Source organism: Lipotes vexillifer, unplaced genomic scaffold, assembly GCF_000442215.2.
Source record: "Lipotes vexillifer unplaced genomic scaffold, Lipotes_vexillifer_v1.1 scaffold414, whole genome shotgun sequence".
NCBI lineage: Eukaryota > Metazoa > Chordata > Mammalia > Artiodactyla > Lipotidae > Lipotes > Lipotes vexillifer.
The window spans coordinates 864,910-888,958 of record NW_006782864.1 but is presented as its reverse complement, the minus strand read 5'-3'; the positions used below and the strand labels follow the sequence as shown (position 1 = coordinate 888,958).

The 24,049-nt window shown below is 45.3% G+C and overlaps 1 protein-coding gene across 1 annotated transcript in view; it reads left to right on the top strand.

Moving 5' to 3' along the window:
- Positions 1–23,830, top strand: part of CHRNB3 (cholinergic receptor nicotinic beta 3 subunit) — a 24,626-nt gene extending 796 nt beyond the window's left edge. Inside the window, exons 2-6 of the mRNA XM_007455465.1 lie at positions 8,603–8,754; positions 10,852–10,896; positions 19,751–19,860; positions 20,402–21,284; positions 23,696–23,830. Coding sequence (XP_007455527.1) covers positions 8,603–8,754; positions 10,852–10,896; positions 19,751–19,860; positions 20,402–21,284; positions 23,696–23,830 — 1,325 coding nt within the window. The remainder of the gene's footprint in view (positions 1–8,602; positions 8,755–10,851; positions 10,897–19,750; positions 19,861–20,401; positions 21,285–23,695) is intronic.
- The last annotated feature ends 219 nt before the right edge of the window (positions 23,831–24,049 follow it).

Below are 24,049 nucleotides of genomic sequence, written 5' to 3'. Positions count from 1 at the left end.
AGAACGCTCTTCCATGACACCAGAAACCATATAGAGCCAGGAGCCAGATGGTGAGAAAACAGTGTTATTTCTTTAGCAATTTGTATTTATTTGTCACTAGTATTTTTGCCACATCTGATTATTGTAATTTTCAGATAGAGAACCAGAGGCACTGAGATAGATTTGCCCAAGTCCTGAAACAAATCCTGGAATTAAAAGTCATAAGCCTGTGAGGCATAAACACCTGAATGTCATTATATCTTCAAAAATGTAGCCTTTGCTACGTACCTAGGGTTCAGAAACACACAGTCACTTCTAAGTGCAGAGAGTGGCAAACCCACTTTCAAATATCATTAAATTTGGTCTCTGCAAAGTCTTAAGTGCAACTTGCCAATCATAAAAATAATAATCAACTTCTGTGTGTTTTAGCATGCAATTAATCATGAAAATAATCAGTTTCTGTACAATTAATGTCTGGTGTTTTTCTGCCTTAATTATGAGAGCATCCTATGAAATAACTGATTCCTACCATTCTGCCCACAGAGAAACCACCCCCTGGTTAGCAGGGGCAGTTAGCGCGAACCCTCTGGCTCACCTCTGACCCCTCCTCTGTGCGTTGTAAGTTACACAGAAAGTTGGAATCGGAGGAGGGCCTGGTCACATGTCTTCCCCGTGTGCGCTGCAAGAGTTTGGGAATGTAGACTGAGCTGTATACATCCATCACTGATCTATAACAAATCCATGTAGTAACCGGCAGTAACTCTGGGATTTGTCAGTAGTTCTAGATCCACTGGAGTCTATTGCTATTTTTAGATCTGCACCACCTTTCCTTAAGTTCTTTAACTTGACTACTCATTGTAAAGAAAATAGTTTCTTTTTGTTACACAAGACTACCTTTTTCAAATTACAAGGGACAAGCCCTCATCTCTGCATTTCTGGTTTTGGTGGCAGGATCACTGTCATGGCCACGCTTTGTGTCTCTGCTCCCAGACATAGGGACTGTGTCTTCTTCATCTTCCCGTCACTCTTACCACCTGATGACGTGTGTCATTCATTCAAAAAATATTTATTGAAGATCTACCATATTGTAGTAATCATTCCAGTATGTGGGACGCAAGGAGGAATAAAACAAGGTTGTTTTAAGAAATTTCATGCTAGCAGGAAGCCATGAAATATTTATTATTTGAGTCCACCCTGAGGGCTAGCTCTGCGTGTCGGCAGAAGAGGCTATTTGTGGTATGATTTTTTTTGGACGAGGTGATGATAATGAAAGGCAAACCCCAAATATACCAAAAAGTGTCAAACAAAAAATACGCCTCTCCCAACCATACTTGCTGAGGTTTGAAATTCTTCAATTACTTCTTTACTCTCCTAGCTGAGGATAAACAATGGTATTGTTTTCAATAAAATCGTAAATAATCATGGGACGTTTCATCCATTAAGTTTTTTTTATTGAAATAGTGTTGTTTTATAATATTATGTAACTTATAGGTGTACAATATAGTGATTCACAATTTTTAAAGGTTATAATCCATTTATAGCTACTATAAAATGTTGGCTATATTCCCCGTGTTGTACAATATATCCTTGTAGCTTATTTTATACCTAATAGTTTGTTCATCTTAATCCCCTCCCCCATGATACCCCTCCCCTGTCCCCACTGGTGACCACTAGCTTGTTCTCTATATCTGTGAGTCTGCTTCTTTTTTGTTATATTCACTAGTTTATTGTATTTTTATCATCTATTAAGTTTTATCAATTATTTATACTTTGGTATAAGAGAGTTTGTCAAACTTTTGCTGAAAGCAGTTGTTGATATGGGGGTGAGGAGAGAGCAGAGGGTCTGAGCACCTGAAGAAAGGTAAGGACACAGGAACACAAAGAATAAAGAGAGCAGAAACTCAAGTCGTGGGTTCCAAAGAAAAATTTGTCTCAAGCTGTTTCTGGGCGCCCCATCCAAATCTGTCGTGATTCCACTCACTGGGGTCAAGAGAGCCCTAAACTCCTCCCAGGGAGTGTCTAGTCCCGGGGTAGCTTTGGTCACCGTTACCTGGATGCCTTCTTTGCTGCAGCCAGGTGTGAAGGGCTGTTCTTGAATCAAGAGTGCATCTCAATCTTGAGCTCTCTGTGTATCTTTGTTTTTTTTTTTTTTTTAAAGAAATCAATATCTTTTTTTTTTTTTTTTTGAAATGTTCTTAATTTATTTATTTTTGCTGTGTTGGGTCTTTCGTTTCTGTGCGCGGGCTTTCTCCAGTTGTGGCAAGTGGGGGCCACTCTTCATCGCGGTGCGCGGGCCTCTCACTGTCGTGGCCTCTCTTGTTGCGAAGCACAGGCTCCAGACGCGCAGGCTCAGCAGTTGTGGCTCACGGGCCCAGCCGCTCTGCGGCATGTGGGATCCTCCCAGACCAGGGCTCGAACCCGTGTCCCCTGCATTAGCAGGCAGACTCTCAACCACTGCGCCACCAGGGAAGCCCCTCTGTGTATCTTTGGAACAGCAGATACTGGCATTAAGAGGTCATGTTTGTGGCTGTCTCATGGACGTAAAGAACCTAGAAGCACTGGGCGTGTGAGTGGCTGGACCTTCCCCATCACTGCTCCCTATTTTCACTGGGAGAGGTTAAAGGTCTTACTTGAGATCACACAGCCTGGAATCAGGGCCAGACCTCTTGTCTCTGGGTCTGAGTCCAGGGCCTCTCAACGTTGAATAAATATTCATTGGACTCTCGTTCTAACGAGTGATGAGTTTGGCAGGAGACTTGGTGTCCTGAGCCAAGAGCAGTGCACCCTCCTGCACCTCTGCCCCACCCCAGTTCCACGTGGAGGAAATCACTAGAATCAGGCAGGGCGCTGCATCTCTGTCTGTCTGTCTGTCCATCTGTACACATGTGCTGTCTGTTTCTCCCTCTTCTTGCCCGCTGCCTGCGGGGCCACTTGTCTGGTCCCAAGGGAAAGATTTTGACAAAGAAAAATGAGACAAAGATTAAGTAGGGATGGGACTGCCCTGGTGGTCCAATGGTTAGGACTCTGTGCTCTCACTGCTGAGGGCACTGGTTCAATCCCTCTTTGGAGATCTAAGATCCTCCAAGCAGCACAGCACGGAAGCAAAAAAAGATTAAAAAATTAAGTAGGGAGAAGAGAAATAAGGGGGAGAAAGATGTTTCAGGAAGAAACGAAAATTCCTTTTTTACCAAAAGACATAGTGAAAAGCATCCCTAACAGGCAGCACACATCCTCTGAAGACGTGCGTTAGACCTAGTGTGTGGTGTGTTGTGTGTGTGTGTGTGTGGTGTGTGTGTGGTGTCTGTGTATGTGGTGTGTATAGTGTGTGGTGTGTGTGTGTGTGTGTGTGTGTGTGTGTGTGTGTGTGTGTGTGTGTGTTTTGCGGAGGGGCTGCAGGGAAATGCGGGGAGACCCTTGTCTGGTCTGAAGCAGGGTGGCTCTGCTCTGTGACTGTAAAGCACTGGACGTCCCCCTCCCCAGAGAGTGACCCCAGAGCAGCGCCCATTCAAGAGTCCCCGCAACCAACCCCGCAGCAAAGCAGCCTGCCAGGTGCCACCTACAGCAGAGGGATATTCCGGGGTGGCGGGCTGGGTGATTACAGAACACCCTCAGCAGGGTCGAGTGTTTCCCCTTGACCAAGCAAATACTACCCGGGACCTGGTTTTAGAGCACCATTCTTCCCCGTGATAGACAGCTTGAAGCAACAGTTTGGAGAACGCAGTGCTAACAACACGGCAGCAGAAAGCAGTAACAGCCAATATGTGTTCATAGAAGTGAATTGTGGGAACAGTTTTTATGTGGCAGCAAGACCATGGTGGAGGGAACAATGTTTTTCCTCCTCAATCCTCAGTGAACTTCATGGGATGGTGGAAAGATGGCAGCTTGGGATTCAGAAGACCAGCCCCCCTGCCCCATTCGCTGGGTGACCCCTCGCAGGCCCCCTGGGTCTGCACACATAAAATGAGGGGTTCACATCACCATGAAAGTCCCTTCTGGCTCTGTCGTCTTCATGTCTTTATCATTTCTCTTTTCTTCCTCTTTAATTAATGCTGAAATTATTTACGAGTACAAATGTCCTCCCATCCCTCCCCCAGGAAGCTGACTTTGGGGACTGCAAACCCCCATGGCAGAGCGGGGTGGGAGACTCACTCATCTTCCAGGAGCAGTTTCCTGACTTGTCAATGAACCATTGAGATGTATCTTAGGATAGTGGCCTTGTCTAATTAAGCTGAAATAGAAGTCCATTAGCAAAAATTTGGTTTACACACAACTTTTCAGGAATCCACTTTTTTCTTTTCTTAATGTATTTTTAAAATTTTACTGAAGTATAGCTGGTTTACAGTGTTGTGTTAATTTCTGCTGCACAGCAAAGTGACTCAGTTATACATGTACACATTCTTTTTCATATTCTTTTCCACTATGGTTTATCCCAGGATATTGAATATAGTTCCCTGTGCTCTACAGTAGGGCCTTGTTGTTTATCCATCCTATATATCACAGTTTGCATCTGCTAACCCCAAACTCCCACTCCACCCCTCCCCTACCCACCCACCTTGGCAACCACAAGTCTGTTCTCTATGTCTGTGAGTCTGTTTCTGTTTTGTAGATAGGTTCATTTGTGTCATATTTTAGAAGGAATCCATTTATTTCTTAAGAGACCACTTGTCCTGGAAATCCTGAGAACATCTGTGGTTCCACATCCTCTGGAGCCGTGAGCCGGTCTCCCGTGCACAGAAAGTGCCATTATAGCCTTTTGTGCATTTATTCATTCATTCGCTCATTCACTTAAAGTCATCTAATGTTTACTGAAGCCTTAGCCTCAAAGAATCAACATGGAAGCCCTTGCCCTTCCTCATAACATTCTATTTTACAAGAACAACAAACCAGAAACAGTTCTGGGCCTGTCTCTACATCGGCTCCAATAACATCAGTGACTTCAGCTTCTATTTTGGGGAAGATACTAGGCAGAAAACATTCAACCTTTGGCCTTTTTCTTTTCTTTTTTGGTAAGGTCTGTTTGGGGCAATGCAGATTCGTACTAGCCAGCTCAGGCCACCAAAACAAAATACCACAGACTGGGTGACTTAACAGAAATTTATTTTCTCACAGCTCTGGAGGCTAGAAGTCCATGATCAAGGTGCCAGCAAACTCGGTTTCTGGTGAGGGCTCTCCTCCTGGCTTGTAAACTGCTGCCTCCTGGCTGTGTCCTCACATGGCCTTTCCTCTGTGCTTGCTTGGGGAGAGATCTCTGGTTTCTCTTCCTCTTCTTATGAGGACCACAATCCTATTGGACTAGGGCCCCACCCTGATGACCTGATTGAACCTAATTGCCTCTTTTGAGGCCCTGTCTCCACACTGGGGGTTAGGGCTTCAACGTATGGATTTGAAGGGACACACATCCAGTCCGTAAGAGCCAGTACAGAGCTATGCCTTTTCCTCCTTGACTCAGATGGCAGCTCACCCTCTGACATGGGCAACAGGGTCAAAACAAACACACGGGTCTCTGAGAGCAGATCTGCTTGCTTCCCTCTGGACGCTGGTGAAGAGTAGGGTCCAGCTGTCCTCACAGAGGGGGTGGCAGGGGCTGGGGAGGTCAGGTCATAGTCTTAGGAGATCCTTCCCAACATGCAACTCCCACTGCCTCCAAACTGACAGTAAAGTTATCCTGCCAGGAAGGAAGGTCCAAGGTGCAGTCTCAGGATCCTTCTCACATGTCCAAAATGATGATAATGCAGGGCTGTCCCAGATAATAAGCCCATGGGGTGTGTGTGTGTGTGTGTGTGCGTGCATGTTATGTGTATGGGGTGTGTAGTGTGTAGTGTGTGGTGTGTGTGTGGTGTGTTGTATGTGGTGTGCGTGGTGTGTGTGTGTTATGTGTATGGGGTGTGTGTGGTGTGTTGTATGTGGTGTGTGTGGTGTGTGTGGTGTGTTGTATGTGGTGTGTGTGTTGTATGTGGTGTGTGTGGTGTGTGTGTGTGTTCAGACATCATGCAGTTGTCCTCAGCCTTCCTGGTGTACCTCCACCATTATGAGATGTTGTCCTCAGTGACTTGTTCTCATGGGCTGAGCTGGGACACAGGGATTTAGGAAGGTCACAGCGTCCTGGCTGTAGGGGAGCCACAAGGGGAGGGTTTAAACTGGCGCCGTTTAGCATCTGTACAGGGAAGAATGTCGAGTAGCTGGTAGGCAGGTACTTGCAGGCCGAGCGCAGAGCCCAGCACACAGCGTTTTCCTCCTTAGGGGAGGGGCTGCCTGCACAGGGAGGGGGGTGGCGGGCGTGGGGGGGAAAGCCGCGGCCCCCCTGCTTCTCCTTCTCCTGGGGGGTCCAGCTCCGGCCCAAACTCTCCAAGGCTACTCGGCAAACACATACCAACTAACTGCGCTGCTATCAGCTCGGCAGCCACTGTGCCGGCACTGTCCTGAGCGCTGGCATGCTGTAGGGGAGCCAGACGATAAACAGAAGGACACACAGCACCATCAAGAGCTCCGATGCGGGATAAGGTACCCACATTTAAAGGTACAGTATACGAAGTACATATGCAGTGTGGGGAAGGATCCTTAGACGGTGTAACCTCAGTGACCTCTTCAGGAGGAGACGTCAGCAAGGCAGGGCTCCCTAGGGCAGGAGCTTCCCGGGCAAGTTCTGAAAAGTGCAGACGGGCTGAGGCCTGGGGACGAGGGGCAAGGCCAGAGTGGGAGAGGGTGGGCGCCCTCTAGGGCCTGGGAGGCCACGGTAAGAACTGGGGGTGTTTTTCTAAGTTTGAGGGGAAACCATGGGGGTGGTTTGAGCAGGAAACTGACATAAACCTCTTCTGCTTTTAAGCAATGGTCTAGCTGCGGGAAAATGGACTGAAAAAGGGGCAAGAGTGAAGCAATTAGGAGGCAGCACACGAAGCCAAGAGGGAGATGATGGAGTTTGAGATCAGGGTGGTACCCCTGGAGGAGCTGGAAGCCATCAGAGCTGCCATGCTGCTTAGGAAGCTAAGCCCAGGTGTGGGTAGGGAATTCGGGAAGTTCAGCCTATTCCCTCCAAGGCTTCAGGGAATTTCAATTCCCTATCCTCCCACTGCCCACATTTCCAGGAAGGTTTTAGGGCCTGTACAGAGGGCTGTCCTGGCTGCCACCCGCTGACCTGCATCTTGATGCCTCTCTGCTGGCTAAGAGTAGTTGAAGTTTCGAAGTTTGAGAACCGTTAGGCTTTTGAGTAAATAAGCACAGACGTAAGGTGACATCTCTACCACTCCTCAGCATCTTCATCTTCACCAGCTTTCTAGAGCGGAAGAGAGAGGGTGGAGGCAGCCACGGCACGCAGCGCCTTGTATCTGCGCCCTGCTCACCCCAGGAGGAGCATTCTGAATTACATTTTGAATCACGGCTCCCCAGTAAAGTGAAGGTCTGGTGCACATGTGGAGCATGTGTGCGATTTTGCTTTTCTTCCCGCTAAGACTCTCTGGGTTTTCATTGGGTAAACGTGGGGGTGTGTCTTGCATGTGACCTTGCCAGCCACGTGCGTCTCTCAGTGGGAAGAAGAGGTTTTCTATGGGAAAGCGGATGTGCTGAGGGAGTCATTGTAGGATTTCAGAGGGTGCTGGACAGAGGAAAAAAGGGGCCATGTTTAAAACAACAAAGAGCTTCCTGGTTTGAAATTGGATAGCATAGCACTGAAAAGAAACAAAACTTACCTCTAGACCACGTTCCTAAACCATTTCTTCAGCTTGAGTGTTAAAGCTTGAAATGAGGGTGTTTCTTAGGCTTTTGTACACTTGGGGAGGAAGAGTTGTTGTTAGAACCTGGTTCTTGGCCAGGGAAGCTCTTCGTAAGGGAGGACTTCCCCAGGAGGAAGGGAGGGAACCGGCGGGGCATGTGGTGGGTGTTCTGTGAACACGTGCTAAACGTATGGAAAATGGCCTGGCTCTCCCTTCATTGGTTCATTCATTAAGTAGACATCAAATGAGCTCCTGCTGTGCCCGGACACTGTGCTTGGTGCCGGATGAACATCACCAAATAGCACAGATACTGTGCCTGCCATCGTGGAACCCGAGGGGAGGACAGACAGGGACAAATGCATGACAAACTGTGATCAGGGATGTGAAGGGGCCAGACCAGGTGCAGTGATGCACAGTGCAAGCAGGCAGAGACCACCTCCATCAGGAGGGGGTCACGGGGCAAGACATGGCTGTGGATGATCATTCTGGGGTCAAGGTGTTGACCTCTTGATGAGAAAGTCCTGTAAGAAGGCAAAGCTCTGCGTAAAGTATAGAGTCTACTTTTAATTATTTTTTTCTTCCAGTTTTATTGGGATGTAATTGACATATAGCCCTGTGGAAATTTAGGAGGCACGGCATAATGATCTGGCTTACGTGCGTCATGAAAGCATTACCACAATAAGTTTAGTGACCATCCATCACCTCATACAGATACAACGTTAAAGAAGTAGAATGAGAGTCTACTTTGAGCGGTGCTTGGGGAGGGAGCGGGGGTGGGTATGGAGAGTGTTTAGAGAGAACCCTTGTAGCCTCAACCCTGCCTCTGCTGAATCAGGCTGTTTAGAATGTCCCGCTGGAGGATGTGGGCCCAGCCGCCCCGCCTCCCCGCTTAATTCGGGTCCCCTCATGTCTTACAGCTGCTGCAGGATTCAGGTCCATAGCCGAAGAAGAAGATGCGCTGCTCAGACATTTATTCCAAGGTTACCAGAAATGGGTTCGCCCTGTATTACAATCTAATGACACCATAAAAGTATATTTTGGGTTGAAAATATCTCAGCTGGTAGACGTGGTGAGTAATCTTCGGCCCTCAGCTGCCGAGAATGGCCTTCACCCATTCTCCAGGCTAAAATGTGATTTTGTTTTCTTTCCCCATGTCTGCCATTTCAGTTTTAAAAATAAAACCTGCCCCAAGAAGCCAGTGAAATGACCCACGGAAAGAATGAGAACGTCATTTTCATTGCAACACTGTTGGTGGGGTGTGGGTGGCGTGGAGGAGGGACTTTTCCCTCGGGGGGGGTGGGGCTGGGGGATGTGCCTGCTAGGAGGGCATCACCCTCCTTGGCAGTTCTGCTGGAGCCACCAAGGTGAGCATCAGGGTGAGAGGCCGGGCTGCAGAGGTGGGGCTGAGCCAGGGCTGGCAGGGCTGCTTGCGGGGAGGGACAGCAGATGGTGACAGCACCAGAGTGAGTGCCTGGGTGACCCCATCCCCTCCCGGATCCCCTCAGGACCCCATACCTTTCCCTGACACACCACACCTTAACATTCTCTACTAATTTTCCTGTCGGGCTCACATTTCTGCCACGATGTCCCTGGGGAAATCCATGAACTTCAACAACCCAGATTCTGCAGAATCCTTCTGCCGTGGTCCCCAGAGTTGCAGAATAATCTTCCGCCATTGGCCAAATCTCCACCCCACCACAAGTGCACACACGCATCCCCCGCAGCTGACTCAACACCCAGGATTCCTTCTAGAAAACCATGCAAAGCCCATCTCCCGTTTAGCTAACACTTCATTCTACTTCACACCCTCATGCCTTCGGTTATGCAACTTGATATAAATATCAACACAGTGAAGTACCACGTGCTCTAATTATTATCTTTCATTTTAAGCAAAATATGCATCATGCTTTAGGGTCTCAATGCCATTTAAATGTTCTTCAGTTGAGAATCCTTTTCACTTTGGACCCCTCAAACCTAAGACTCAGGAAGTCTCGGACAAAAAACAAAATCCAACACACAGTTTCAATTTTCTTTTTTTTTTTTAGTTTCTGCTTTATAACAAAGTGAATCAGTTATACATATACATATGTTCCCACATCTCTTCCCTCTTGCGTCTCCCTCCCTCCCTCCCTCCCTATCCCACCCCTCCAGGCGGTCACAAAGCACCGAGCTGATCTCCCTGTGCTAGGCTGCTGCTTCCCACTAGCTATCTACCTTACGTTTGGTAGTGTATATATGTCCATGCCACTCCCTCACTTTGTCACAGCTTACCCTTCCCCCTCCCCGTGTCCTCAAGTCCATTCTCTAGTAGGTCTGTGTCTTTATTCCTGTCTTACCCCTAGGTTCTTCATGACATTTTTTTTTTCTTAAATTCCATATATATGTGTTAGCATATGGTATTTGTCTCTCTCTTTTTGACTTACTTCACTCTGTAGGACAGACTCTAGGTCCATCCACCTCATTACAAATAGCTCAATTTCGTTTCTTTTTATGGCTGAGTAATATTCCATTGTATATATGTGCCACATCTTCTTTACCCATTCATCCGATGATGGACACTTAGGTTGTTTCCATCTCCGGGCTATTGTACATAGAGCTGCAATGAACACTGTGGTACATGACTCTTTTTGAATTATGGTTTTCTCAGGGTATATGCCCAGTAGTGGGATTGCTGGGTCATGTGGCAGTTCTATTTGTAGTTTTTTAAGGAAACTCCATACTGTTCTCCATAGTGGCTGTACCAATTCACATTCCCACCAGCAGTGCAAGAGGGTTCCCTTTTCTCCACACCCTCTCCAGCATTTATTGTTTCTAGATTTTTTGATGATGGCCATTCTGACTGGTGTGAGATGATATCTCATTGTAGTTTTGATTTGCATTTCTCTAATGATTAGTGACGTTGAGCATTCTTTCATGTGTTTGTTGGCAATGTGTATATCTTCTTTGGAGAAATGTCTACTTAGGTCTTCTGCCCATTTTTGGATTGGGTTGTTTGTTTTTTTGTTATTGAGCTGCATGAGCTGCTTATAAATTTTGGAGATTAATCCTTTGTCAGTTGCTTCATTTGCAAATATTTTCTCCCATTCTGAGGGTTGTCTTTTGGTCTTGTTTATGGTTTCCTTTGCTGTAGTTTCACTTAATTTGAATTTAATTTTCATTCTCTTAGGATGAAAAGAATCAGCTGATGACAACAAATGTGTGGCTCAAACAGGTAACTGTCAGTCCAAGGACTGTAGCTCCCCCCAGTTGTTCCCATTCTTTTCTGCTGAGAAAGGCTCCTGTTGAAAAATAATTATTTTAAAGAGCATATTGAGTTCTTCAGAGAGATATTTGGGAGTGTTTGGGGAAGGGTTTATTCTTTTGTATTCTCTTCTGCACGAGTCAGAGGTCAGTCTGGAAGCTCGTAGGCACACCTTGCTCTGTCTTCTTGCTTCTGGAATGGGCAGGTAGGAGGGTGACTCTGACACTGAGTCCAGGGCACTGGTCCCTGGGCTACTTGGAGAAAGGGGGGGAAAGGTTTCAGGGTGCAACTTATCCCCATTTAAGCTACCACAGCTGGATAAGAAAATAAGGGATGTTAAATTCTCCCTCTTCCCCTGGTCCTCCCTGGGATGACTCTTCCCCTAATGTTGTTCCCTAGAAAGAGAAAACAGGGAATGACAGAGGCCACTCACCACCAACTTCAGAACAAGGTGAAGCCCAAGTCAAAATGATGAAGCTCCGTTTTCCTAATATGACTAGAAAAGCATGTGAATTGTTTTCAGCTCCTAGCTTGGCCATAGCCTGTTTCCTGCTCTTTCTGGAGTTGCCAGGAAATAATTACCATTCAAGTTTGCATATATCGTGTAAAGGAGAAAATATTGGCACTTCCTTGATAGGAGGTGAGAAGGTTGATTTAATTGCTTATTTTTTATTTTTGTTAGCAATTATTGGGTTTTTTACGGGATGTTGCCTCATCTCCCAGAGATTTAAAATCTTTCCAGTGGGGATGTGTTCATTATCTCACTTAATTTTAATGTACAAACATAATATTTTTCACTTGTTTATGTTGAAATGAATTAGTTATCTATTCAGGTTTAGTAGACTTGTTCAGGTCTTTCTGCTAATGGTTTGTTTATAAGGAACAATGGACAAAAGAGACTGTAAGGACATTCCCTAGACTTCATCTGGTGTCATCAAATTTCTCCTACCCAAAAACTTTGATCGGAGTTGGATAATCATTATAAATATTACTAGTTTCTAGTTCTCTGATTCTTTTCTCGGTAGGTATGTTAGCATGTTATGAAATGGATCTGCATATTTTTTTACTCGCAAATAAAAATGTCCAGGAGAAAATAATAAGCTAGGAATGTAGATATAAAAATACAATTTAAATAAATGTATTTTTCGATATACCTATCTCATTCCTCAGAACTTATCCCACTTTTGCACTTTCTAAAGTGGAATTTGGAGGTATTTTGAGTTCCAACACCTAAAAACCCCCAACACCCAAAACAGAGCAAGAGAAGTCTCCAGGGGGAGTTGGGGGCTTGCTAGCTGACACTTAGAAAAGCCAGCTGGGGACTTTGGTTCCCATGTCATAGAAGTAACGAGAGTAACATGGTTTCATTGCATTAATTTGCAATGGGTTGTCCTGGCTCTTATCCATTTATATTTCTCAACCTCTCTGAATTAGCGGAGCAGTTATCATTACCCCCGTTACCAGAAACTGAAGAGTCTGCCTCACCTGGCTGGAACCAGCTTTCCCCAGTTAGGTCCTTGTCTGCACATCCAGCTTCGCACAAAACATCAAGGCCTCTTTCTAAATTAGAGGAGGATCCAAAATGGGAGAAACCACTGAGATCATTAGGAAACTACTCCACTCACACAGGTTGGATTTGGAGTGGGAACATCACAATAGGTATTAGTCAATAAGGGCTATGTTGTGGCACAAACAATGTGGCAACAAAAAAGAAAGGAGAATCTATGGCCTGGGTGGCAGGCAGGGAAGGCTGCATGGAAGAGGAGGCATTGGAGCTCCACCGTAATGTTACTTTTATACTTTTTAAAAAGCTTTTTAAAACTAAAAAGGTAAAATAAAGGACAGAAGAAAAGGGATGATAAAAAGAATATAAAATTGATGTTTAAAAAAAAACTACCGGGCTTCCCTGGTGGTGCAGTGGTTAAGAGTCCGCCTGCCAATGCAGGGGACACGGGTCCGTGCCCTGGTCCGGGAGGATCCCACATGCCGCGGAGCGGCTGGGCCCATGAGCCATGGCCGCTGAGCCTGCGCGTCCGGAGCCTGTGCTCCACAACAGGAGAGGCCGCAACAGTGAGAGGCCCGTGTACCGCAAAACAAACAAACAAACAAAAAAACCCCAAAACCTACCATTAGTGTTTTACACAGATGTCAGTTTCAGAGTAGCCAACAACAATACTGAGATTTATTGAGCACCTGCCAAGTGCCCAGTCACTCTGCCGCTTGTGTCACGGGAATGAATGCATTCAATTCTCACAGCCACCTCCTAAGACAGGCCTGTTATTATTCCCACCTTGCAGATGAGAAGACTGAGGATTGGAGGACTGGAGTGACTTGCCTCGGGTTACACACTATCAGGTGCAGCCTGGCTTGTATAAAGAAACCATATTCTTCTTCAGACTGGAGGGAGCTGGCGGAAGACGTCCGGCGCTCCTCTCAGGGCTGTCCCTGTAGAGTCCGATTCCTAATCCTGGCCTTCTAAGGCTTCGATTCCTCAACCTCTGGGACGTCTCATGGAGTTGGTCTAGAAAGACATGTGGGACAGAATGAGGCTAGGGTTCGCTCCATCTTCCATTCATTCCACAGGGTTTACTGAGAGGCTGCTAAGGGCCAGGCACTCTGCTAGATCCTGGATGTACAGAGCACAAAACAGCCCTGCTTCAAGGAGAGGATCTGGTGTGTGTAAAACATAACTACTGTAATATGATGAACACCATAAGGAAAATATATACATAAGGAACTGGGTCATTACAATAATGACAATGAAACAGGGATAAATCAGGGAAGGCTTCCTAGGGGAGGAGACATTTAAACTGGCTCTTGCAGGATCAGTAGAAGTTCTACAAGCCATAAAAGTGGAGAAGTTGTGACCCACCTGAATAGGCTTCTCAATAACACGACTTCCCAACGCTGTCACACCAGAGCAAACCTACAGGAAACTCTTTCCAATCACTCCTGTCTACCTCAGTCAAAATAAAGACAAAAATGACCAAACCTTCCTCTTTTGTGATTGCCCTCTCAGACACTGAAAAATGCTCCCTAGTTCATTTCCACAGAGAGAATAAAATTCTACCTACTTGGACCAAAAGCATGTCTCCTGATAGCATATGCAACTGAGATGCTTGGTTTTTTGTTTGTTTGTTTACCCAATTCCTCTGCTGTATCTTCTATTTCCTTCATTCTCATCTGATATATCTAGACATTTCTCTTCTATCCTCTCAACCACAGACCTTTACAAGCACAAATTTAGTGACACCCTGAAAAAGTCCTCTATGTGGAGCTATTTTTATGTTACTGATTTTATTTTGCAAACTCATTTGTCTTCCTCCTTCGTACTTCCAGAGAGTAATCAAGACCATATAAATCATAAATAGATTATTAACTCACTAAAACTCCATGAGAAATTCTCACTTCCCTAGCCGCTCAGATTCTGCTTCATCGTTGTCAAGGTTAGGAAAACTGCACCATAGGTACCCAAAAGGGGATGGAAGGTGAAAATATCCCTTCTTTAATGACAGGAGGGTTGGCCCTTTGCCTAGATGTTATCGTGTGAATAATCACTCTGACGACAGATGTCAAGTATATTCACTCAACTAGCACTTCCTGAGCACCTACTACGTGCCAGGGATGGTGGAGGGCACTGGGCCTGCACCGCTGGAGGCATACTCCAGTGAACCAGTAAGATTCACTGTCGCTGAGAGCCAGCTGCTATCCTAGCCCCATGACGACCCCAGGGGAAACAAAGCTTCCTTAATCTCTGCCCAGGCCAACACCTTAGACTGGTGGTGTTTCTCCAACAGCTGATTCCTGATTTAGATCAACAAAAAGTTCAGAAACATGATGAAGGCCTCATTGGATGAATCCCTGCAGCTGGCTTGCAGGAGAAAACCAAGAAGCTGGTTTATTTCATAACAAACCCAAGGAAAGGACAGCCTTGCCGTAAGGTCTGGGCCACGTTCCCAAAGCCTTCCACAACCTGTAATGGCACTTGTACGTCTAGGAATTTACCTCAGACCTCCCTCACCATCTTATTTTCCTTCCTTTTCTACGGCCTCACTCTGACCTTAGCAGAGGAGACCCATGTGGTCTTCTGATTCACGTGGATTCAAGCAGAGTGAGTCAGGAATCCAAAGTCTCGCTGTATAAACTTGAGCAGGTCACTTCCCCTCTCTGACCCTCAGTCTCTTCATCTAGCAAATAGAGGTAATGCCTAGCTCACAGTGTCGCTGGGAGGTTAAACGGGATTGTGTGTATGAACGTGACTCCTACGTGGTCTTGGCACGTAGTGGGGACTCAATACATGTCATTTCCTGGTGCCACCTTTGGAGGCTTTCTCATCCTTAATGACAAAGCCCATTTCTTGGCCTTGACAACTCATAGATATTATGGGAATATGAGACATATAATATGTCATGTTGCTGTCTTTAAAGTGAATCAACATTAATTCAGTTTTAGGAATTTCACACCTGACTTTGAGATAACTGAAGATACCAAGGGTGTCCCAGAGGTTGCCAATCACCAGCAAGGAATATTTGTTCCTTACTATCTTTTGGTCTTGGGATTAAGAATTACTAATTATTATAATAATATTTTTTCTAATTATTAAGAATAATTAGAAGAATTTATTTATTATAAAGAAGTCATGACTTATAGTTTTAAAAAGTCTTATTATTTAGGTTTAAATGAAATTTGGTACTATCTTGACACTTATGGGTGATATTTCAGGTAATATATGTAAGAAAAGACAGTTTTAAGGGAATATATATGATATGGATTTGAAGTTGCACTTTTCAGAATTAAGAGAGCTAGACTGGGAATATGTTTCCATTTCTTTTCTCAGTCAGAGATTAACTTTGGTATTTGGCCCTGACCTACCCTGCGCTCCCCTGTTTCCTATAATAACAAGCTCTCAAGCCCTGGACTGCTGCAAAGTGGAGCTGATGTTTGTACAGGGCTTTGGGAATCTTGGCCAGGACATGCTCCATGAACACTGGATATTGTTTCTAATCTACTGCCTTAAGAAGGCAGAGACAGAAGATCAATCTCCAAATGCCTCCACGGTTTCAGAGAGAGCAGGGAAGTGACCAGAAAGCCTCACAGCTCCTTAGAGAACAGGACCTGGGATTTGGGCTCTGAACCCTCACCTTGACCCAGCTGACCCTAAGACGAGCAGTGTCCCTGGGTTGTGGGGCTCAGCCAGCATCATGGTGGACCACAACCTGCTGGGAATTCTGTGAGCCGCTCTGATGGGCACATCGGTGGGGGGAGAGCATCTCCGATTTCCCAGGTCTAGCATCAGAAGGACCCCAAGATGGTGAGGAGTGTCTCCCTTAACCCCACAGAGGAGAACAGTGCAGGGGGTGGGGCTTCCCTGGTGGCGCAGTGGTTGGGAGTCCGCCTGCCGATGCAGGGGATACGGGTTCGTGCCCCGGTCCGGGAAGATCCCACGTGCCGCGGAGCGGCTGGGCCCGTGAGCCATGGCCGCTGAGCCTGCGCGTCCGGAGCCTGTGCTCCGCAACGGGAGAGGCCACAGCAGTGACAGGCCCGCGTACCCCCCACCCCACAAAAAAAAGAACAGTGCAGGGGTGGAACTCTAATTCAGTGGCCTCCCTCTTTCTCTCTCTCTCTCGGGTACCCCCAAGTAAGCGGCAATGACCACGACTCCCACCTGCCCCTTTTCCTTTACTGGTCGAGAGCACACCCTGAATCCACTGGAGCTGTCTTTATATCCTCCTCGAGGATTGAAACGTGTCCCTCATTCATCCATCCACTCACATCTGCTGTTCATCCTGGAACAGCGTCCACAGCAGACCTGCCCTCCACAGCACCCACTGCCCCTTCCTACCCTCTGCTTCAGCTGCGATGTCGTCAAATCCGAACCTCCTTCCCTGTCCACTCACTGTCCTGCATCTTCACACCCAAACCGTGCCCTTCATGGCAATGACCACAGGGTGTGGTGATGGTTTGCCAGTTACTTTACTCGTTCTTGTCTGAGACAGCCCCAGGCCAGGAGGGCAAGGCGGCCCTGCTCAGTGCTGGTATAAGCCTCGCATATTTGTGGAATGAATTAATTCCCCCCCAGATTGTGAGCCTCCTAAAGCACTGTCTCTGTGCTGTCTCTGGCCACAGCTGTTCATCTTGCTGTCCGGTGAGCGAGACAAATCTTTCTAACTGAACAGTATCTCCCTCTGGGGCTTGGCCCACTTCCCTGAGCACAGTCTGTATGGCCGGTGTGCGTTTGCTGGGATGTGCCCCCAGAATGTGAGCTCCCCCACTTCCTCCTTGGCTGTAGAGCCGGGCTTAGGTAAAGACAGGCAGTGCCTGCGAAAGAGAGAAGACTGAATTCCAGAAGCAGGCAATTTGATTTCCAGATCTTTAGGTTCCAAGCGGAGGAATTGTGGGTTTGGACTCACTAACTGTGCTCGCTTAACACTGATTTTTAAAGACGGAGCCAGAGTGTAAGGGCCCAGCTCCAGCCAGTCTGCCCGAGTGCATGTCTGTCCCCAGGGCTCATCGCCTGTGGGGCTGCAGCTCGCTCCCTGCTCAGGATCTATTTTTATATATAGAAATATACTTTCCATATATATAAAGAACTAAAAACTCAGTACTAGGAAAACAGACAACCCATTTTAAAAATGTGCAAAAGATTTAGCAACCGCTTCACCGAATAAAACAGATGGATGGCAAGTAAGCACATGAAGAAATGCTCAAAATCATTTAGTCATTAGGAAAATGCACAGTAAAAACTATAATGAGATACTACTTTACAACTATTATAATATAGTTAAACATTTAAATGTGACGATACCCAGTACTAGAGATGATGCCAAACAGCTGGAATGCTCATGCATTGCTAGTGGGAATGCAAAATGATTCAGTCTCTCCGGTATGTATCATATTAAGTTAAACGTACACTTACTCTATGAGCCAGCCATCCCACTCCTAGGTATTTACCCAAGAGAAAAAAAAGAATGGTTTTCACCCAAAAAACTACAAAATGTTTATAGTGGCTTTATTTATAATCATTAAAAACTGAAAAGAATCCTGATATTTTACCTGGTGAATGGATAAAAAGAATTGTGGTATATTCATACAGTGGAATACTTCTCACTAATATAAAAATGAACAAACTACTAATACAACCTAGAAGAATCCAAAATGTATTCTGATAAGTAAAGGAAGTCAGGATGGAGTGGCTACCTATTGTATGATTCCATTATATGACATTCTGGAAAAGGCAAAATTATAGGATCAGATAATAGATCAGTGGTTGCCAGGGACTGGGGATATGGGAGTGGTTGATTACAAAGGGGCAGCCCGAGGAGAATTTGGGGGCAGCAGAGCTATTCTGGTATCTTGATGGCATTAGTGATTATCCAACTGTTTGCCTGTAGAACTGTAGAGTGACTTTTATTGTAAGCAAAATTTTTAAATGTAAAAGTGAAAACAAACCATAAATGTTGCTCTGAGTTCCCTTCAGCATTTCTGGGATTCAGGCTTGCTGCCGGTAGTAGAAACCTCCTTAGCAGGAGACAAATAATTCATAGGAAGGAAATTATGTTTGCTTTTCAAAATGGGCAGAAGAGGAAGGAAGAGAGAAGCTTGTGAGTACCAAGTAAGCCTGATAAATGGGCTCTTAAACTGTCAGTCTTCATATGCATGGTTTTCCACAAGTAGTCATGCATTTTTTTTTAATCCTTTAGAGCGTAGCTTTTTAAAGACCCATATTTTTTTTAATTTGTTTTTCAAGGACTAAGCCTCACAAATATTGCCTAAGAGAGGCGATGTCTCAGCTGGTGTGTATAGTTCCGTCCTTTTCCAGGCATCATGCATATTTCAATATTTTACCATCTAGTGAATCATCTATCAGCTGGCTCCTGATTTTTTAATGACAAAGTTGGCACCACTGGGCTCCAGGAAGCCTCACACTGGGCATACCCTCCCAACTTCCTGAAATGTCATTTAATATTCTCCTATATCATTCCTCAACTGTCCACATGACAGACAGTGGAATAATTAATTTTCAGGTCAGATTTCATAAGATTCTAGATCCTAAATCGTTGTAAGTCCACTTCAGCTGTAACTGGGTCATCCACACATCATCCTTCATAATTCAATCAATTAACGGTCAGTTTTATTAATCTGGATCCACCAACCCCTGTAAAACATGCTAAATGATTACATTCTATTACAAGGAAAAATACGCAAGCATCTGGAGGCTAACAACATTAGGAATATAATTTAAAACTGGATTTGGTACTCGCAAAATAAATTCAGATTAGAGCTTAAAAGGAGATTCTTGGGAAATATTTTTTCATTGGATAAAAGTTATAATGTCCTCAAGAGTAGTCAGCAGATACTGGAAGTTTCATATTAGCATGGTGCATGCATATTTGTCCAAGACTGTTGATTGATATTCAAAATCACTTGTCTCAATACCATTATCATGAGATTACAATATCACTGGGCCAACTCTCCTAGAATAAACTGAGTTAGAGCTATCTTTGCTTTTTTTTTGTTCCTTAGGAGAAAATAGGTCATGAATCAGTGGTGTTTGCTGCTGAGCCTCTTGACTGTGAGGTAGATATGGCAATTTTGGAAATCCCAGACTGGACAGGTGTGAGAGTCTGGGCACCATCAAAGACCAGGCTGGTTCAAACTGTATCTTGACCTGCCCTGAGTCACAGATAGGGTCATAAGGTCTAAAGTGGATGAATTTCCCTTTTAAATAAAACACTGGATTAGTAAATTAACATAAACGTGAAGATTCCAAACTCTAATACCTGGAATTTTCAGAGCAAAATTACAGTATATTAATTTCACACAGGAATGGACAGACCACAAATTACGCTGGAATCCAGATGAATACGGTGGAATTCATTCAATTAAAGTTCCGTCAGAATCTCTCTGGCTTCCTGACATAGTTCTCTTTGAAAAGTAAGTATCACAGTAGAAAAGTGCATTAGGAGTAGAAATAGAAAAGCCTGGGCTTCCCTGGTGGCACAGTGGTTGAGAATCTGCCTGCTAATGCAGGAGACATGGGTTCGAGCCCTGGTCTGGGAGGATCCCACGTGCCGCGGAGCAACTGGGCCCGTGAGCCACAACTACTGAGCCCGCGCGTCTGGAGCCTGCTCTCCGCAAGAAGAGAGGCCGTGATAGTGAGAGGCCCGTGCACCACGATGAAGAGTGGCCCCTGCTTGCCACAACTAGAGATAGCCCTCACAGAGAAACGAAGACCCAACACAGCAAAAATAAATAAATTAATTAATTAAAAAGAAGAAAAAGAAATAGAAAAACCTGATTGTATCAAAGTAATTAAGAGGGAGGTACAACTTTAACGAGAAAATTATTCCTTTTGGAAATATTGTTTGACCCTGTGGTAGGAAAGTCATAAAATACAAATAGTACGACGGTGGGAAAAACAAAAAAACAGTTAATATGTGTTCAACTAACCATCAGGTGAACCGTTTTTCGACAGCGCTGATGGACGGTTCGAAGGCTCGCTCATGACCAAGGCCATCGTGAAATCCGACGGGACCGTGGTGTGGATGCCTCCCGCCAGTTACAAAAGCTCCTGCACCATGGACGTCACCTTCTTCCCATTCGACAGGCAGAACTGCTCCATGAAGTTCGGATCCTGGACTTACGACGGGACCACGGTTGACCTCGTCCTGATAGACGAGAACGTGGACAGAAAAGACTTCTTCGACAACGGAGAGTGGGAGATCCTCAACGCCAAGGGCACGGCGGGGAGCCGGAGAGACGGTGCGTACCGGTACCCGTTCATCACCTACTCCTTCGTGCTGCGCCGCCTGCCCCTGTTCTACACCCTCTTCCTCATCATCCCCTGCCTGGGGCTGTCCTTTCTGACAGTGCTTGTCTTCTACTTGCCTTCTGATGAGGGGGAGAAGCTCTCCTTATCCACATCCGTCTTGGTTTCCCTGACAGTGTTTCTCCTGGTGATTGAAGAAATCATCCCGTCCTCCTCCAAGGTCATCCCGCTCATTGGCGAGTACCTCCTGTTCATCATGGTCTTTGTCACCCTGTCCATCATCGTCACCGTGTTTGTCATCAATGTCCACCACAGATCTCCCTCCACTTACCACCCCATGGCCCCCTGGGTTAAGCGGCTATTTCTGCAAAAACTTCCTAAATTACTTTGCATGAAGGACCACGTGGATGGCTACTCTGTCCCGGATAAAGAAGAGAGTAAACCGGCAGTGAGAGGTAAAGTCCTCGAGAAAAGGAAACAAAAGCAGATTAGCGATGGAGAAAAAGCTCTGGTCGCTTTCCTGGAAAAGGCTGCGGATTCCATCAGATACATTTCCAGCCACGTGAAGAAAGAGCATTTCATCAGTCAGGTGAGGGGACTGCCGCAAGCCAGGACTGAGATTTTAACGTCTGTTTACAGCAAATGCGTCCTTGTTTAACATGTGACCTTATTAGCTCTCTGCTTGACACACGTAAAACTTAAAACAAGCCCTGACACAAAATAGAGACTTCAGTGTGGATTTTCAGGGAGAAGTTCACAAAAACAGAATGAGCAAAAGAGGAGCAACTATATATTAAGCACTATTTCTTATAAGTAGACTTAATTCTATCTAAAATATTTCAATTCTACATTTTAAGTCGGTTGTCCTGGTCTCTGGTCATTTATCTCTCACTTTTAGTGGGATGATGGATATCTCTATTCAGCATATTTGGGAAAAAGAAAACAGAAAGAATCAATTTCTAAATTTATACAAAAGCATGGTGTAACAACAGATATTTAGTTCACAGATTTAAACAGATTTATTTTTAAAAATGTGACGAGGGTGTGGATTTCAGACTCAAAACGGTCCTGCATGCAGATGCTACCCATGTTCATTATGACTTGAGAAAAGCTACTTAACCTGAACTTCAGTTTTCTGAAACCTCCCTTGAAGGGTTATTGTGAGGAATTAGTGACATCAAGTATAAAACATGCACTGTGTGCCCAGCGCACGTGGTCTCATGATTATGTAAGCAGTCAATAAATGCTAATCCTTGGGCTTCCCTGGTGGCGCAGTGGTTGAGAGTCCGCCTGCCAATGTAAGGGACACGGGTTCGTGCCCCGGTCCGGGAGGATCCCACATGCCGCGGAGCGGCTGGGCCCGTGAGCCATGGCCACTGAGTCTGCGCGTCCGGAGCCTGTGCTCCACAGCGGGAGGGGCCACAACAGTGAGAGGCCCGCGTACCGTAAAAACAAACAAACAAAGAAATAAATGTTAAACCTCATCTTTCTTCTCTCCGTCTTCCCTCCCTCCTCTACATGGACCTTACCCTGTGGAAGGAAAATATTATTTGACATATAAATACTCAGCCCCAAAACAGGTCTGTTGCTTAAAATGAGTTAATACTTACACCAGTTTATAGGGTTCAATTATTTTACTCTAAAATCAGTAAAAATTAGTGCCAAGATCCTGATCTCATAAACAAACTTATGAAAGAATAGGGGTTTTTAGAAATATCCTCTACTTTTCATGTAGACACTGCCTAGTATCTCTCCTCTCTTACAATTTGTCATTTTTTTCATCCACTGATAAAAATTTTTAGACAGCACTAGAAAAAATGCTGCTATAGAAAAAACATTACAGCTATCCTTAAGGGTTTTTTGTTTGTTTCTTTATATCTTTTAGAAATTCTTTTTTAAATTTTATCTTGATTGAAGTATAGCTGATTCACAATGTTGTGTTAATTTCTGCTGTGCAGCAAAGTGACTCAGTTATACACATGTATACATTCTTTCTCATATTCTTTTCCATTATGGTTTATCACGGTATGTTGAATATAGTTCCTGGTGCCTTTTAGAAATTCTAATACAAAAATTTAAATAGCTTTTTTAAAAATTATAAAAGTAACACATCATCAGTATAGGGAATTTGGAAAATACAAAACATTTAAGATGATTCACATTGTTAATAATCCCCCACTTAAGTTTGAAAGTTTTAACATTTTCATCTGTCTTCTTCGTGGTTTTCCCCAAGGTTTTATTTCTAAACCTCTATGTGCATAAAATACATTCAAGTTCTGCATCAGCTTCTATGTTCCTTCTAGAACGGCAGGCGTCCGACTTGGTTCCATCTTTACCAAATCCCCACATACTGGAAATGGGACATTTATTTTCCCTTGAAAGATTGCTGGCCCCGTCTCTGAGGCTCCCCCCGACCCCCGCTGACCCTGCAGCTTGTCCTGCTCTGACCTTGCCCTCACTGGCCACTGCCCAGTCTCCCCAGCCTCCCTTCCTCCAGAGGGACTTGGTCTCCTCTCTCCCTCACCAGTTCCTGTCATCTCCTCCAGGAGTGTCCATTGTAGACCCACCCACCTGGGGAGTGGAGGAAAAGAGGTCCTGAGTAAGTGACCACAAAAATTCTTAATTTATAAATTTGTGATTTGTTTCCTATGTCATATCAGGAAGCATCACAGTAAGAGATGCTGGCTTTTTATTTGGGTAAAAATCAGGCTTTTCCCATTTCAATCAGTAACGTTTACAAACGCATCAATGATTCTGTTCTTTCAATTTTACATCCTCAATGGTGATGAAAGTGTTTTCCCATGAACATGATTTATGGGCTGTTTTCTTGGGCACCGTCAGTGAGGTCCCAGGAAGCCTATATTGCAGGGGATGTGTCAGGTGCGTTTGGAAAACTGCAGGGCTGTAAATCTGAATAGGACTCTTCCTGAGGTCCCTTGCAATGAATTCAGAGCAGCTGCCCAGCATCCTGAATGGGAGGCGTCTTTCTCTCTTTTGCAGGTGGTGCAAGACTGGAAGTTCGCAGCTCAAGTTCTCGACCGGGTCTTCCTCTGGCTCTTTCTGATCGCGTCTGTCACCGGCTCAGTGCTGATTTTCACCCCTGCTTTGAAGATGTGGCTACACAGTTACCATTAGGAAGAAGTCTCCAGAGCAATCTAAACCACACACATAAAGACAGAATTATACCCTAGAACTGACATCCAGCCCCCATGTGTACACAGCATCCAGGCGCACGTGCTTATCAGGAGGCCCCGAGTGGAGACCGGCGTCTTGTGTCATCTTCGGGGAGGCTGAACCTTGGTTGCCATGAGAGTGAGTTGGGTTTACATCAGGCAGACCCTCCTCAGACCCCTG